Here is an 18,140-nt window from a genome sequence, read left to right as displayed (position 1 = left end):
TACATCTGAAGGGCCCAGTTTGCCTATGGCTGTTCTAGGGTATTGCACAAAATAATCTCATCCTAAATTTGCAGATGACTATATTGACAGTTTCCTATTTTTTATTTATTCAGAATTTTGAAAATTTGCAGGGCGTGAGACCTGATGTGTGTATGGTTGGGCTGGGTACAAAACAGACTGAAGGAGAGATGAAGACAAAGGAGTAAAGAAGCTTCACCATAAAAGTTCTCTTTGAGGAGGGGCATGAAGGGAAAGAAATGTGTGAGGACACCAAAGAGAAGGAGAAAAAACTAAAAGAAATGATGTGATGTGTTAGTGCTGGCGCAAGACATTTTGCTGCCTGAAGCAGAGGACCAAATGTCACTCACAAACTCTTGCTGCCCCTTTTCCTGCCTTCATCCTTCCTATTCACCCCCATTCTGCCATGAGTAGGGCCTTCCTTACCTTCCTGCTCTCTCTCCTGCCATGAATAGAATTTGTGTAGCTTGCACCTGGGAGCAAAGAGGCTTAAGCGATTCCAAGCATCCTACTTTTATCCAAACAGAACTCTCTGCTTACAAGTGGGAGTAGATTGGCTATATGTATTCCCTTCTAGGAGGTTTCAAAGAAAAGAATGAGGTCCTCTTGCTGGAAAAAGGTTTTGTACCCCTGCTCTACCATCATCCTGCTCTTTCCAGCCCATTAGCTGGGCTTTCTTTCCCCGAGTGTTTTGGAAATCTTCCATGTGGGGAGCAAAATGCTTCTCTGTACTTAAGCCTTACTTGCAGGCTTTTGAAGTGTAATGGAGCCTTTCAAAGCACTTTTGTATATTTTACAAATGGAGCTGTTAGTGCGTATGATCACAATCCTCTAAAGGGCACTGTTTCCTCCACACATTTAGTCAATCATGGTGCTTGTCTTGAGTAAGGTGGGAAAATCCTGCCATTTCTATCCATCCCCTCCTTCCATGCTCTGATCATTCTGTACTTGGGCTACTAGGACCTTTTCCACTCTAGACTTCTCAGTTATCCAGTCTATCAAAAACCCAACTGCCATATCTATTCATTATTCTTATCACTCCCATCTTCAGATGTTGCTCATCAGTTCTATTCAGTTGCGTCCCATGTCTTTCCACCTACAGGACTAATACTTCAATATGTGTAATTGTTCATTACTGGAACCCACAAGGCAAATAGGAAATATTATAAATAGAACAGGATGACTGAAAACCAGAACGGAAGAATTCAAACAAATGTAGCCCCATGTTTCAGGAAGGCAGTGTGGTGTAGTGGTTGAGAGCGGTTGAGAGCGGTAGGAAACTGCTGGCCTGGCAGTTGAAGAAGAGACAAAAGTTAAATATAGTCACAAACCTGGAAATTGAAGGAAGAAACATTCAGAACCCCGTGGAGATTAGAAAGTGTTTTCAGAAATATTTCAAAAAATTATACATTCAAGGGCCGCAGGATGAGGTTGAGATTAAACAATTTTTGGAAAAAAATGGACTTAAAAAACTGTCACAAGAAAATAGATCACTCCTGAACAGCAAAATAACACGACAAGAGATCGAACAAGCCATTCAGAACATGAAATTGGGCAAATCTCCAGGGCCAGACGGCCTGACCTCCAAGTATTATAAGACATTAAGAGACTATTTGATACAACCATTGATGGAGGTCAGTAATGAAATTATGGAGGGAAAGAAGGCGCCGGAATCGTGGAAGGAAGCTTTTATCACATTGATACCAAAATTAGAAACTGAAAAGACACAACTCAAGAACTACCGTCCCATCTCCCTTTTAAATGTGGATTACAAAATATTTGCTGATGTTTTGGCAAGCAGACTTAAAAGAGTTTTAAATGAAGTAATTCATAAAGATCAGGCAGGCTTCCTCCCAGGTAGACACATGTTTGCTAACACAAGGAACATTATTGATATTTTAGAACTTTTGCAAACAGACATAAATACAAAAGCAGTGTTAATTTTTATAGATGCGGAGAAGACCTTTGATAATATCTCTTGGAAATTTATGAAGGGAAATCTAAAAGAAATGGGAGTGGGACAGGGTTTTGAGAATGGGATTGATGCAATATACTCAGAACAGAAGGCAAAACTGATAGTTAACAATGTGGTTACAGAAGAGTTTAAAATTGAAAAAGGTACACGACAAGGCTGCCCGATTTCCCCTCTGTTATTTATTTCGGTTCTGGAGGTGCTCTTGAATATGATCAGAGGGGACCGGTTGGTGCAAGGGATTCAGGTCGGAGCGAAACAATATAAACTTAAAGCTTTTGCAGATGACCTAGTTTTGACTTTGCAGGAGCCAGAATCTAGTACGAAAAGAGTATTACAACTGATTCAAGACTTTGGTCGGGTGGCAGGATTTAAACTAAATAAACAGAAAACTAAGGTGCTGGGGAAAAACTTGACAGATACAGAGTCAGAACGGTTTCAGAGAGAAACAGAATTAACTATGGTAAAAAAAGTAAAGTACCTAGGGCTAAACATAACAGCAAAAACTCTGAGTCTATTTAAGGATAATTATGAAAAATGTTGGTCTGAAATTAAGAGAGACTTGGACAGTTGGACAAAATTGAAGCTTTCTTTGTTAGGCCGAATTGCTGCTATTAAGATGAATGTATTGCCAAAGATGTTGTTTTTGTTTCAAACATTGCAAATTGTGGACAAGACGGAGTGCTTCCGGAAGTGGCAGAGAGATATTTCTAAATTTGACTGGCAGGGCAAAAAGCCCAGAATTAAGTTTAAGATATTAACTGATGCGAAAGAAAGAGGGGGCTTTGCCCTGCCAGACTTAAAGCTGTACTATGAAGCCGCAGCTTTCTGATGGCTAAAAGACTGGCTACTTCTCGAAGACACTGATGTATTGGATCTGGAAGGTTTTAACAATGCTTTTGGTTGGCATGCATACTTATGGTATGACAAAGTTAAGATCAATAAGGCCTATAAGAACCATATTGTCAGGAAAGCAGTATTTAATGTCTGGACAAAATACAGACTTATTGGAAAATAAAACTCCGAGGTGGCTTTCCCCTCTGGAAGCTAAGGCCCGAAAAAGACCCAATATGGAGGCCAAATGGCCAAAATATTGGGAAATATTAGAAAAAGATGGAGACAATTGGAAATTGCAGAGTTTGGAGAAAATGAAGGATAAAGTGCGAGACTGGTTACATTACGCTCAGATTAAAGAAGTTTTTTAAAATGACAAAAAGTTAGGGTTCCAGGTGGAGAAATCAAAGTTGGAAACAGAATTGTTAGAACCAAAGACTAAGGTACTATCAAGAATGTATAACTTGCTGTTAAAATGGAACACACAAGACGAAATGGTTAAATCTGCTATGATAAAGTGGGCACAGGATATTGGGCATAACATTATGAGGACTGGGAAAGGGAAACTGAGGACTGGGAAACATTATGAGGACTGGGAAAGGTTGTGGACCACTGGGCTGAACTTCACTGCATGTAATGCGTTGAAGGAAAATGTAATGAAAATGATATACAGATGGTACATGACCCCAGTTACACTTGCCAGAATATACCATTTGTCTGAAAATAAATGTTGGAAATGTAAAGGAAATGAAGGAACATTCTTTCACCTCTGGTGGACTTGCCCTAAAGTGAAGGCCTTCTGGGAAATGATATATAATGAGTTGAAAAAGGTATTTAAGTATACCTTCACTAAGAAACCAGAGGCTTTCCTCCTGGGTATTGTCGACCAGAAGGTGTTAAAGAAGGACCGAACATTTTTTATGTATGCAACAACGGCAGCAAGGATACTCATCGCTAAGAATTGGAAAACACAAGATCTACCCACACTGGAAGAGTGGCAGATGCAGCTGATGGACTATATGCAATTGGCGGAGATGACTGGCAGAATCCGAGACCTGGGAGAAGAAAGGATTGAAGAAGATTGGAAGAAATTTAAGATTTATTTACAAAAATATTGTAATTTGGTTGAATGTTAAGAAGGATGCTTGATCATAAATAATTGGCCACCACTAAATTAGACTGGAATTTGATGATAAGTGAGATTAAGGAAAACATAAACCTTTCGGAGAATTGCTAGACTATACTTAAATGAGTGAATATAAGATTGTAAACAAGATGATAATTTGCTTGAAAAAAACTTTTTAACGATGTAAGTGGGAGCAGGAGACGTGAGGAAGTCCAAACAAGTTATGAAATTTTGTTATGATATAAGTAATGTTGTTTATTATCTATGTATTTCTTTTATAAAAAAAACCTTAATAAATATTTATTAAAAAAAAAGAGAGAGAGAGCGGTAGTCTCGTAATCTGGTGAACCGGGTTCGCGTCTCCACTCTTCCACATGCAGCTGCTGGGTGACCTTGGGCTAGTCACACTTCTTTGAAGTCTCTCAGCCCCACTCACCTCACAGAGTGTTTGTTGTGGGGGAGGAAGGGAAAGGACAATGTTAGCCGCTTTGAGACTCCTTCAGGTAGTGATAAACCGGGGTATCAAATCCAAACTCTTCTTCAACCAAACACCTCTGTGTCATGCCTCTTTGTTTCTTGGCTGTGGTTGCAATACCAAATATTCACACTAAACCCTTTGACATTTACATTGGTGTTCCATGTCTGTGTTCCATGTCCATTTAGATTCCAAGCATGAGCAAAGTGCCTTTAACTATTCTTTTCATTCTGTTTTATCATTTCCTACTATTTCCTCTTTTCCTTCTCTGGAGCCACAGGTGAGAGCTGAGGGCAGGGTGGGGACCAACGGTAGACAAACTACCCCAGAAGAAGCTCAATGTGTCTCCTATCAGAGGTACTACCCCTCCTTTACCATCCCATACCACCTGTGAACTTTTATAGGGTCAGAGAAATAGAACCCCCAACAATGTGAGATCAAGCAGCAAGATGAGACTTAGAAAAACATCTGTATTGATTAGCCTGACATTGAGATTATTTATAACATTGTATTGGGGGTGTAGAAGCCTAGTGAGGCAGATGGTTAGTCTGCATAGCCCAGTATTTCCTACTTGGACTGGTTGTGTCTCCCATACTATGACACGATATCCCAAGACTCCAGGGATTCAACCTGGGTCTTCCTGGCTGCAAACCATGTACATCTCTTCCATTCAGCTATGGTTCTCCTCCCGCTTTTGCAAATGAACTACATCAACTTGAGACGTTCACATACCTGTGAGAAAATGCTGATCAGCAATATGGTGAGTGGGAGACAGCAAATGCAGCACTCAGCACTGGAATAAGTAGATGGTAGGAAGGCTTGCAGAAATGAATGCAACCCAGTGGGAAAAAAAGCAGATATGTCCTCAAGTTCCCTGTATGACGTTTAGGGCTCCACCCACCCTTTTTAGGAATTCTGCCCACATCATGTGACAAAAATATTCTTTTCAACGGTTATCAAAATTTTGAATATAGGAGGAGGTTCTTACCACATAAAGGCATTCTTGAGATAATTGGGTTAGCAAATTGCAGGGAATGAGGAACCAGACAACACTCTGTGATGCAATCAGGAGGACTATTTTTACTGAGTATTGTCATGCTTCATCTTCATTTTGCTATGCTCTAGCTGGTTAACATGGCCATGGGTACACAAGAAACTCAAAGATATACATGCAAATGTATTAATTTCTTATTTCATAATATTCATATACTGCTTAATGGTGAAAATCTCAAAGCAGTTTACAGTTTACAGACATGTAAGAAGCGTCATATATATATGTGTGTGCATATATATATACACACACACATACAATTTTTAAAGGCATCCTGGAGAGTTAGGAAGATCTCCCTTCTTCATTGACTGTTCAAGGTCATGTCCTATAGCAGTAGCATCGCTGAAAACTGAAGGAACCTTGTATCCACCTGGTCAGTGTGAGGCAGGTTTTCCACACCCCAGTTCCCCTAAGAAGAAGAATTACTGTCCTGTACCAGCAGCATCAATGGGATGTACAGGATAGGGGGGAGGGAAGGATAGGGGGTGGGCTTTTTCTTTATTTTGGATTCTTCCCTGTACATTGCTCGTGATATTTAGTCTGTCAAGTTTCTTCCCCTTGAGCAATAAGGCTAAAGTCATTCCATTCCTCTATGGCTCCTCTGTTACAACTCAGTTCACATTCTCTGCCCATCTCCTACATGTCCTCTTTCCTTGATGCTCCTGTCTATCATGTCTTCCACCACTCACATATTTGGACCCGCCCCCCAAGGGGAAATCATGGCATTTCTAGTTCTTCCCACCTGCAGCACAAATGCCTTAACCTTAATTTTAGTGTCTTCCCCGCCCCTCCGGCCGCCCTTACTGCTTTGTAAATTAGTGGCCATTATCTCTTCCTCTCCAAATCTTCCAACCTCAACTGACTAAAGCCCTCCTACTTCAATAAAGAGCTCTGCTCATTTTCTGTTGAGGAGCTCAAAACATGGAACTCCCCACCCTTAAGTATCTAACCAGGAAGGAAGATTTTGCAAGGTTGCAGTACAGTAGTAGGTGGCACAGGAAACTTCTTCATGTTCCAGGGTTTTCATTTTTCAGGGTAACTCCCCCCCCTAAAAAAAGTGGAATTTAGAAGGCATATGGTGGCTTTGGAGGGCTTGAACTAAATGTCCCTTTGGGTCCTTTCCACCTCTGCAGCTCTGAGATTCTAAGTTGTTGTTGTTGTTTAGTCATTTAGTCGTGTCCGACTCTTCGTGACCCCATGGACCAGAGCACGCCAGGCACTTCTGTCCTCCACTGCCTCCCGCAGTTTGATCAAACTCATGCTGGTAGCTTCAAGAACACCATCCAACCATCTGAGCCTCTGTCGTCCCCTTCTCCTTGTGCCCTCCATCTTTCCCAACATCAGGGTCTTTTCCAGGGAGTCTTCTCTTCTCATGAGGTGGCCAAAGTATTGGCGTCTCAACTTCAGGATCTGTCCATCCAGTGAGCACTCAGTGAGCTGATTTCCTTAAGAATGATAGGTTTGATCTTCTTGCAGTCCATGGGACTCTCAAGAGTCTCCTCCAGAAACATAATTCAAAAACATCAATTCTTCAGCGATCAGCCTTCTTTATGGTCCAGCTCTCAGTTCAATACATCACTACTGGGAAAACCATAGCTTTTTCTAAGAATCCAAGTCAAGGTAATTTTGGCCATACTAGTGGAGTTTGTGCCAAATGCTTTTGGAACCGTCTTCAGTCACAGGAAAAGACTGCAACCTCACCTGTATAAGCTCAAGCAAGATGTGAATACTGAATACAAACTAAGTAGGCTACAGGAAATGCAATCTGAAGTTATAGACATCTGCTTAGTAGAATGTAGAATGTCATAGTATAAACTAGATAAAAGTGATGGTCTTTTGGGACCATTAGCACTTTGTTTCAACAGAGGTCTCTGCTTCCTCTGTTGAGCTTTCCTCCTCCTTGAAAACATTCTGGAGTATGGCTTTCATGCTCTTCTTATGTCTGCCTCTCTTTTGCCTCCCAACCAGGAAATAGATCAAAGGGTTAACACTGCTGTTCAGGCAGGCAAATAAGTAGACATAAAATGAAGAAAAGAAAGAGGCTGAATCAAAAACATAAGGGCTGATGTAATAGGCATTCAGTGGAAATGAAAAAATGATGAAGAAAAGAAGAGCAAGCAAGATGGCTATTTGAGTTTTACCCCGACTTCGCTGTTGCAATTTGAAGGAGACCTTGAGGCAGAGAATTAGAGTTGAGATAGTCATGAGCAGGAGGCAAAGGATGCCGTTCACAGCATACTGGTAATGTTTCATGATATAACTGTGCACATTTGCAGTCAGGCGGAGGGCGACGTTAATTCCACAGAGAAGGCTAGAAAGTACCCATATTACGGAACACAAAGTGGTGGACAAATTTGGTGGTCGGTGACATCGATGCCAAATTGGGAAGAGGACTGGCACACACCTGTCAATGCTGATGGCTGTCAGTAGATATTGACCAGCACTGTACATTAATTGAAAGACATCTTGTAGAAAATCATACAGAGGTCCATAATAGTCTCCTGTTGCAAACAAAATCATTTCCATAAAAAAGTTAGCTGTGACTACACCCAAGTCCGCAACAGAGAGGTTCAGGATGTAAATGGTGAAAGAGTTCCTCTTAATGCAGAAGCTAAGCAGCCAGACAACAGTCCCATTCCCTAAAAGCCCCAAAATGCAAATTAAAATTGTGAGTATAGACAAAATATATATTTCTCTGTACATATTCAAATTCCATTCTGGATAATCATAACTACTATTGTTGGAGAAGGAAGTTGCATTGTCTTCTTCATAATAGTCTTCTTTAGCACTGAAAGGAGACAGGGCCATTGGGCTGAGACTGGCCATTGTACTCAGTTGTTGTTGCTGCTGCGCTTCTTCTTGTGTAGATATGTCTGCTGGGGGTGGAGAGGGTGGAATTAGTCTTTGTTAATGAATAAAGATGAAAGTAAAGCTTTTCAGCCTACTCTTCCTTGTCTTTGTGAGTTAATTCTTGAGTTAATATGATGAGTTAACTTTTAAGGTGAAATGGCTCTTCTGTTTCTTCTTCTAGTTCAAGCTACCTCTACAATCATAAACCTAATGTCAGGGAGTGGCTGGATGAAGAGGAGTGGTGGAAGCCTCCTGCCCTATAGCCCCCCCCCCCCGGATACAGAAGATTACAAGGGATGGGGTAGTTTTAGTCCACCTCTCAATCACCTGCCATCACAGGTGGTTCTCAGGTGCTTCAGAATTTACAGAAGGGCCCTTTGCATGTATGGTTAGTTAAGCCCATTTTGGTCAAGCTCTACCTTTTCTTCCTCACACAAACTAGGACCCTCGTACCTACAGGACTGCCTCTCCTGGTATATCCCACGGTCTTCAAATAAGAACATCTCGGATATTCCGGGCCACAGGGAGGTTAGGCTGGCCTCAACCAGAGCCAGGGCTTTTTTGGCCATGGCCCTGATCTGGTGGAACACTCTGTCACAAGAGACTAGGGCCCTGCGGGAGTTGACATCTTTCCGCAGGGCCTTCAAGACAGAGCTGTACCACCAGGCCTTTGGCCAAGGCACAATCTGACCCCTCCCTCTTTCTGTAATCCTCACAGAACTCTAGCCCAATGGTTGCCATTAATTTGATTCTGAATTGATTTTAGAATGTATTTTAATTAATTAGCTGTGATTTTATGTAAACTGTGCTATTTTTCCTGTTGTTAGCCACTCTGAGCCTGGCTTTGGCCAGGGAGGGTGGGATATAAATATATTATTATTTATTATATAAATGCAGAAGGTTGTCAGGCCATATTTGGCCCATCGGCTGGAGGTTCCCAACCTCTAGTTGATAGAGGTACAAAGATGTTTGGGTCATGCATTGGAGCCATCTCCACTTGCCAATGAACAACGGGGAGCTTGCTCCAAGGCTCCAGGTTGTTCCTTTGCAGTTTCACTGGCCAAATTAGGAACCTGGCTAGGACTAGATTTGTCCATGGGTTTGGAGATTCTCAGTGCTTGATTTAGTACAACATCAGGCTCAGTGCACTCCCTGTCCTATTGGAAAAGGCAAAACAGAAATGGGGAACATGGAACAAAATGAAAAAAGTGGTGAAAGTGGTTTACTGAGATAAGCAAGAGATGGCTAGAGGTATTCCTTTTATTGTAAAAATAAAAGTGGACATAAGCAGGCAAGAATTTCTAACTTGAGCTTTTCGCTTACCTGTGACAAACATTGGATCAGATATCATGATGGAGAGAGAAAAAACCAGCAGTAGATATTCCTGTGCTGCAATAAACAACCAGATGATTTGCAGACATCAATGCCACTCCCAAGTCTTGAGGAAACATTCAATGCATTTAAAAGCTCATGGCAAGATGTACAGCAATGTGTCCGTTTGCCTTCATTTATGCTTAATCAGTTTGCCAGTGACAAGACAAAAACGATTCTCACTGGATTGCCAATACAATCACCTGCAAATTTAGGAGGAGATTGTTTTTTGCAATACCCTAGAACAGCCATAGGCAAGCTGGGACCTCCAGATGTCTTGGGAGTACAATCCCTGACCACTGGTCCTGGATCATGGGAGTTGTAGTCCAAAACGTCTGGAGCGCCGGGTTTGCCTATGCCTGCCCTAGAATATCACTCTTGCAAAAAGTGGGCTTGCAAGTAGTAGGGGAAAAATGGCTCTGAATTGATCAGGTGAAATGCATTTATTGAATAGAATCATAAAAAGCTTCTAAATTTTCATGCTGAAACTGGAATTATGGATGTACGAAACTGGAAATTATGGGTGTACGAAAAAGCACTAAGAACATGCAATATTATAGCAAATGTAAAAACCTAGGGTGGTATAGGTGAGTATAGGTAGTATACAAATTTTAATAATAATAGTAATAATAATAATAATAATAATAATAATAATAATAATTTATAATGCCATATTATTATTTTTCCCACTCTCCTATAATACTAGAACTCAGGGCCATCTATTTCATCTGAATGCTGGAGAATTCAAGAGAGGCAAAAGAAAATACTTCTCTGAAAACTAGATACATAAACCGTGGAATCTGCTCCCAAAGTATATACTAATGCCCACCAACTTGGATGACTTTAAAAGAGGACTGAACACATCAATGGATGATCAATTTATATTCTGCCTCCTGTGTGGGGGGCAATACGCCTCTGAAGTCACCACTCTGAAAAAAGTGGTGAAACTGGTTTACTGAGATAAGCAAGAGACTGCTAGAGGTATTCATTTTACTGTAAAAAGTGGAAATAAGCAGGCAATTGACAGCAATAAAGGCCTATCTCATATTTCTTTTATTTAAAATGAATACCTCTAGCCATCTCTTGTTTATCTCAGTAAACCAGTTTCACCACTTTTTTCATTTTGTTCTGTGTTCCCCATTTCTGTTTTCCCTTTTCCAGTAGGACAGGGAGTGCGCTGAGCCTGATGTTGTACTAAACAGAACTGCTTCAGTGAGGGAGAAATAAATTATATACTTGAGCATATCCCTTATATTAGCCCCCACCCCTTCACCCGTCATGCATTCAGTGAGTGCATAGGAGGGAAAGTATATTTGTTAAAGCAGATCCTATCTGTGACCTCCACACAGCCATCTGGAGAACTTGTGGAGCCATTCAGATGTACAGGTGTGAACACATAGTCTCTGCCCATTCATTCTGGGATGCTCCCTTTTGAAGTTTTTGGAGTAAGATCTGGGAGACCAGCCTTCAAATCCCCGCACAGAAATAAAACTCACTGGATAACCTCAGACCAGAGTCCTTCAACCTGACCTATCTCACAGGTTGGTTGTGAGGATAAACAGAGGAGCAAGACAAACCATATACACCACCTTGAATTCCTTGGAGAAAAGGTGGGTGTAAATAAATAAATGGACTGAATTTTAGGAGGCAGCTTCCTATACTTTTCTGTTCCTAAAACCTCATACAGAATCTTTCACAGCTGTGTTATCTTTGAACCTTTTAACCCCAGGAATCGAAGCTGTGCATTTTAATAATAATAATAATAAAATTAAAAATTAATTCTGCCACAGTAATTACTCCTTTTTCTGCTCTTGCAAGCAAAGAATTTCTAACATGAGCTTTTCGCTTACCTGTGACTAACGTTGGATCAGATAATGTGATAGAGAACCAGAAGTAGGTAATCCTGTGCTGGAACCAGAAGATTTGCAGACACCAATGCAACTCCCAAGTCTTGAGGAAACATTCAATGCATTTAAGAGCTCATGACAAGATGTGCTGCAATCTGCCTGTTTGCCTTCATTTATGCTTAATCTGTTTGCCACTGTCATGTGATAAGTGAAAAACGATTGTCACTGGGTTGTCAATATAGTCTTTAGAGGATTGTGATCATGCACACTAACAGCTCCATTTGTAAAATATACAAAAGTGCTTTGAAAGGCTCCATTACACTTCAAAAGCCTGCAAGTAAGTTTTAAGCACTGGGAAGCACTTTGCTCCCAACACAGGAGATTTCCAAAACACCGGGGGGGGGGGGGAGAGAGCCCAGCTAATGGGATGGAAAGAGCAGGATGATGGTTCCAGCAAGAGGACCTCATTTTTTTCTTGGAAACCTCCTAGAAGGGGATACATACAGCCAGTCTACTCCCACTTGTAAGCAGAGAGTTCTGTTTGGATAAAAGTAGGATGCTTGGAATCTCTCAAGCCTCTTTGCTCCCAGATGCAAGCTACAAAAATTCTATGCATGGCAGGAGAGAGTGCAGGAAGGTAAGGAAGGCCTTTCTCATGGCAGAATGGGGGGAATGGGAAGGATGAAGTCAGGAAAGGGTGCAGCAAGGGTTTGTGAGTACATTTGCTCCTCTGCTTCAGCCGGCAAAATGTCTTGCACCAGCACTAACGCATCACATCCTTTCTTTTTGCTTTTTTTTCTCCTTCTCTTTGGTGTCCTCACATATTTCTTTTCCTTCATGCTCCTTCTCAGTGGCAACCTTTATTGCAAAGTCTCTGGACTCCTTTGTCTACATCTCTTCTTCAGTCTGTTTTGGTACCCAGCCCAGCCATAAACATATCAGTTCTCAATTCCCATCTATATGTTCAAAACTTTGAATAAATAAATATAGGAAACTGCCTTGCACAAGGTCAGACCATTATTCTACCTAGCTCAGATTGCTGACAATGACCAGCAGGGATATAAGCAGGAATCATTCCCATCCCTACCCAGAGCTGCCACTGACTGAATCTGAAGAAGTGTGCATGCACACGAAAGCTCATACCTAGAACTAACTTAGTTGGTCTTTAAGGTGCTACTGGAAGGAATTTTTTTGTTTTGACTGAATCCAGGACATTCTGCAGGCTAAGCCAAAGCTTTGCAGATGAGTAAGAGCCCTCAAAACACCTGCAAGCATAAAGTGAATATGTCTCTGGAGACTTGGATAAGTGATTTCCTGAACGCACAGGAAATTGCTGAAGTATTTAAGCTGGGAAAATAGAAACCTGCTCATGACTAATTGGGACACCGACTAATGGCTATGAACATTTTAACAGGATATGAATGCTGCACCCCAGCCCTTATTGAACACAAAGCACTCCCTGACATTATCTGCTCAAGATTTTGTGTTCAGTGGTGGATGTACAATATGTGTTGAATGCAGAGAAGAGGTTGTGACCAAGACCCTGAAATTCTAGAAACAGAATATCGCAAGTCTCTCTCCTCTCTTTTCCTGGAAAACAGATAAGATTGAACAAAGGTAGGACTTTCTGTGCATGGAATCTTTTCTTGATGGGAAATTATCTTCTGCAGTAGCTCTTGGCTCTATTTCAGTCTCCCTTTCTTTGTTCCATCACACCCCTCCTCAAAAAAAGAAAGTAAAAGTGCTCTAAAGCTTTTGGCTGAATCCCTTAGCCATTTTCCTTTCTAAGAGGAAGAAAAAAAACACTTTAAAATCCTTTCGCTCTTATTCATCTCTTCCTTTCCAAGTTATATTTTTCACAGTTGACATTAAACTTGTGTCTTCAGCCCCCAGCAGACTAAATATTTTGAAATGGCTGCTTTCTGCAGCATGCTCTTCCTACAAAAATAGTGGATAACGTTTGGGTTTATTCTGCTGTCCTGTCCTTTATGAGCTGTCCTGTCATACTTCCCAAATGCTGCCACACTATTGCTGTCTGGAAGGACTATAGCACAACAAAAGTTGAGCAGAAAACCAAACTCCAGAACACTGGTGCTTAAAAAGTTACACGATTGTATTATCTCCTTTTATATCTCAGTGGAGGAATTTGAGTTGCCTGAGAGAGACAAGGAGAGAAAGACTTTTTGTCAAGAGTCCCAATAACAGGCTATACATATATAGTTAGGAGTTTTGTACAGACAATGTAAGTAACAGCATATCCCTTCATCTGCCCCACCTGCAATGAAATGGGTCTCTCCCAAATCAGTCTCTACAACCACAGCAGGTGCTGTGATTTTCCAGTAGTTTGACTTCACCCCCACAGGCACACTCCATTGTCTCCTGAGACTGACAAATGCGCCAACAACAACATGGAACACCTACTGAAAGGGGGGAAGTAAGTATCCTAAAGCAAAGGGAGGGTTTCATGTGAAATGTTGGGGTTTCTGGAGATCATGGAGGCTACGGCTGTTGAGCTGTCTCCTGGGTTGCGTTCTAATCAACCAGGTGGGCCCAGACAGACTGGAAATGAGGCTGCAGAAAAATTCAAAGGGTTCTGAAGCCTCTCAACACTTCTACAGAAGTTTGAAGGAAATGGTTGGGGAGATGTTGCTGGGTCCCTGGGGCATAAGGAGGGAGGAAGCATGGTAAAGGGAAACTGGAGGTAAGGAGGTAACAGAAAAAGAAGAGAATAAGGGAGAATAAGGGAGACACAGAAATAAAGCTAATTTTGCTAAGGAATCTAGGTCTTTTTCATCCTAATGGCAAGCCAGAAGGAGAATAGGAAGAAGGGAAGTAAAGAAGAATGAGGTGGCAGGGAAGTACACACCTGTATAATGGGGTCTGATGGTGACATGGAAATCCACATGTTTGTGTGTGTGTGTGTGTGTGTGTGTGTGTGTGTGTGTGTGTGTGTGCACTTTCTGAACAAAAAGTCATCCAAGTGAATTTACCTACTGACAAAGTAACAGAATAAATTAGCCTCCCCAAACTCCAAAAGCCAGTGTGGTGTAGTGGTTAAGAGTGGCAGACTCGTAATCTGGTGAACCAGGTTCGCTTCCCCGCTCCTCCACATGCAGCTGCTGGGTGACGCTGGGCTAGTCATACTTCTCTGAAGTCTCTCAGCCTCACTCACCTCACAGAGTGTTTGTTGTGGGGGAAGGGAAAGGAGAATGTTAGCCACTTTGAGACTCCTTAGGGTAGTGATAAAGAGGGATATCACATCCAAACTCTTCTTATCCAAATAAATTCTACAAACAGTGCTCATAGAATCAGCAGTAAAATGCCCCCACAGCTGAATAATGTTGCTTTTCTAAAATGTTGCTGACATAGCCTTCAAAAAGAAATGGAGCAAAGCCGACAAGTAAAGTGTCCCAGAGACATGGAACAACCAGAGAAAAAGCTCCTCACTCTCTTGCCCACCAGTACTTCCATTTAAAAATATCAGTTATGGATTTTCAAAACGATTCCATAAATGAGGCAAACATGCCAGCCTTAATTGGCATCTACCATAGTTTTCGCTCTATAAGACGCACCTAGTTTTTGGAGGAAGAAAACAAGGGGGAAAAAATCTGACTTGCTGTCCTGGCTTCTGGGATAGCTGCGCAGCCTGCATTCACTCCATAAGATGCACACACATTTCCCCTTACTTTTTAGGAGGGAAAAGTGTGTCTTATAGAGCAAAAAATACGGTATTTGTCCAGAACAGTAGCAGGGACTGACTCCTCCCCTCCCTCCCTCTGTTCTTTTAGGAGGCGATTCTACAGCAGAAGAACCTGAAAGCAAAATTTGAACAGAATGGCTAATTTCATTCAGCCATCCTTGCCTCGTTTGGATGTCAGCAAAGAATATCCAGCGACATACAACGTCACAGAGTTTCCAAACAATGGTACCAACAATGATGATCCAGGATCGATTGCTAAATATAATTTAGAAACACATATTTTTTTCCCCATCACTCTTCCCTTCATCATGTTTGGGCTGTGGGGCAATGGGACTGTCATCTGGCTGCTTGGCGTCCGCATTAAGAGGAGCACTTTCTCGACATACATTGTGAACCTGTCCGCTGCTGACTTTGGGTTGCTCATTGTTGAAAGTATTCTACTAATATACTGGAGCAGAACTAATTTGTATCGTGATCTTATAAGTGTATTGTTCAGTGACCTCTTCCTATTCACGTACAGTGTTGGCCAATTTCTGCTGACAGCCATCAGCATTGACAGGTGTGTGTCTGTCCTCTTCCCACTTTGGTATCGATGTCACCGGCCAACACACTTATCCAGCACTGTCTCTGCCCTGTTGTGGGTCCTGTCCTTTCTTCTCCCTGCAATTCACTTCACTCTTTTCTTGACACATGAATTTACATATTATTTCCTAAAACACTTGCAGTTCTTCATAAATGGCATCATTTGTCTCCCACTCTTAACTATCTCCACTCTGACTCTGTTCATCAAAGTCTATTTTAAATCACAACCATACCAGCGAGGAAAACGTTTGGTAGCCATCTTGCTGACTCTATTCTTCTTTCTCATTTTTTCTTTCCCACTGAATGTTTTTTCCTGTATGAAAGTGCTTAATCAGCACTTGCCCTCCAATATTATGCGTTATGGTTACTTCTGTGCCTGCCTAAACAGCAGTGTTAATCCACTGATCTATTTCCTGGTTGGGAGACAGAGGGGGGACAATACTAGGAGAAGCATGGAGAGTATACTAAAGAAAATCTTTGTGGAGGAGGGAGAGAGTAGAGAGGAACTGGAAACCTAGTTATGATGCATGTGTTGTTCATTTATTCTTCATTCAGTATTTTTCTACCCAATCTTTCTCTCAAGATAAAATTCAACAGAGCTTCTGTGCTCCACATTCTAGTGCTAAGGATTCTTGTTTGTGCTTTGTAAAAACTCAAATAGATTGACTTTGGATAGCCCTGTAGAAACATAGAGCGTAGCTGTGGGGTCTGAAGGATCAGCCTTCAATGTGACTATCTAAATCTGACCCATCCCACAAAGCTGGTGCAGCAGGATATCATGTTCAATGTTATCAAAAGCTGCCAAGAGAAGCAGCATCATGCTCCTTGTGTCTCAGTCCTGGACCCAGATTGAAAGTGCGGTAATCTGTCACCTCCAGGAACAGCTGGAGGGGATTAAACTGTCATTAATTCCCAGGGAGACAGAAGGCAGGGAGAACAGGCACAGCTTTCAGACATGTTTGAGAGGGAGACCATTTTCCTGACAATGACTCTTTCCACTACCTTATCCCAAAATGGAATGCACTATCACCATCATACAATGAAGTGTTTGCTAAACCCTGAACCCAATGACACACAGACACTTCTCCATTGGCATTCACCAGCTAGGATGGGCAGGGATCCAAATGGCACATTGTCAGATGCAAAGCTGCAAGTATCTTGCACACTTCATCAGGCCACATCAACTGCAAATGATTCCACAAGACAGTGGGAAAATGGCCACACCTGCTGCACCTGACTTACTGTAGAGTTGATTGACATTCTTCTCAGACCGTTAGGCATATTGATTACAGATAACCTCCATTCCATTGATTACAGATAACCTCCATGTTTCAGTTGAACTGGCGTCTACATCACATGGAAAAAAGTATTCCTAATATTGATTTATTTTTATTGAGATTTGTAAACTGTTGAGATTTGTAAACATATTTCTGTTTAAATGCAAAACATGTTGCAAATTGACTATGTATATTTCCCTCATAGTATACTGCCTAAACATGTCGTTGCAATACTTGTATTAAAACAATACTTTCACAAGGTGGTGATTCTAGTTATCTGAAGGACAAGTCTGTGGCAGACACAGGATCAGCAAGCATCCCAAGTGTTTATTAGGTAAAGGTAAAGTTGAATGACCCCTGGTCAGGTAACTCTAGTCAAAGGTGACTATGGGGTTGTGGCACCCATCTCGCTTTCAGGCTGAGGGAGCCGGTGTTTGTCCACAAACAGCTTTCTGGGTCACATGGCCAGCATTACTTCTGGCACAATGAAATACCTCCCACCACAACAGTACCTGTTTATATAATTGCGTTGGCTTGCTTTCGAACTGCTCGGTTGGCAGGAGCTGAGACAGAGCAACGGGAGCTCACTCCATCGCAGGGATTCGAACCACCAACCTTGTGATCGGCAAGCCCAAGAGGCTCAGTGGTTTAGACCACAGCACCACCAGCCTCCCTTTTAAGATAGGCAAATATATGGGGGCCAGCATAGTTAATTAATCCTGCACATAGTTGTCTCTTTCATTTGATATAACCTTAAATGTGTTTTGTTCTTTTTTCCTTATCCACGATTCTTTTAACCTGGTTGAGAATTGAAATTTAGAAACTTTTTAATGATTCTGTTCAACAACTGCATCTTTCCTGAAATAGTCAGAGTTGATTTTACCCTCCTCCACCACTTGGAAACCTACTTTTCTTCCACCTATTCTTAGAGGGGAAGAATCTCCTCTCAAGTTTGCGGGTGAAAATCTTGATCACCCACTGGCAATCATTTTTCTCATCACATGATACTGCCAAACTGTTTAAGTACAGATGAAGAT

The 18,140-nt window shown here is 41.6% G+C and overlaps 2 protein-coding genes across 2 annotated transcripts; one reads left to right on the top strand and one right to left on the bottom strand.

Annotated features, from left to right (window-relative positions):
* Positions 1-7,284: 7,284 nt before the first annotated feature.
* On the bottom strand, positions 7,285-8,302 carry LOC310849374 (mas-related G-protein coupled receptor member H-like; the record flags this gene model as incomplete). Its single annotated transcript, XM_083749540.1, has 1 exon — positions 7,285-8,302. The coding sequence occupies one exon, from the start codon at positions 8,300-8,302 to the stop codon at positions 7,322-7,324; it is 981 nt and encodes a 326-aa protein (XP_083605666.1). The 3' UTR covers positions 7,285-7,321.
* A 7,076-nt stretch (positions 8,303-15,378) lies between these two features.
* LOC310849373 (mas-related G-protein coupled receptor member H-like) lies at positions 15,379-16,367 on the top strand (the record flags this gene model as incomplete). Its single annotated transcript, XM_083749539.1, has 1 exon — positions 15,379-16,367. The coding sequence occupies one exon, from the start codon at positions 15,379-15,381 to the stop codon at positions 16,342-16,344; it is 966 nt and encodes a 321-aa protein (XP_083605665.1). The 3' UTR covers positions 16,345-16,367.
* Positions 16,368-18,140: the final 1,773 nt, after the last annotated feature.

This window comes from Podarcis gaigeae (genome assembly GCF_964106915.1).
Source record: "Podarcis gaigeae genome assembly, chromosome: 7".
Classification (NCBI taxonomy): domain Eukaryota; kingdom Metazoa; phylum Chordata; class Lepidosauria; order Squamata; family Lacertidae; genus Podarcis; species Podarcis gaigeae.
The sequence above is the reverse complement of the archived record's forward strand: the minus strand, read 5'-3'. Positions and strand labels throughout refer to the sequence as shown.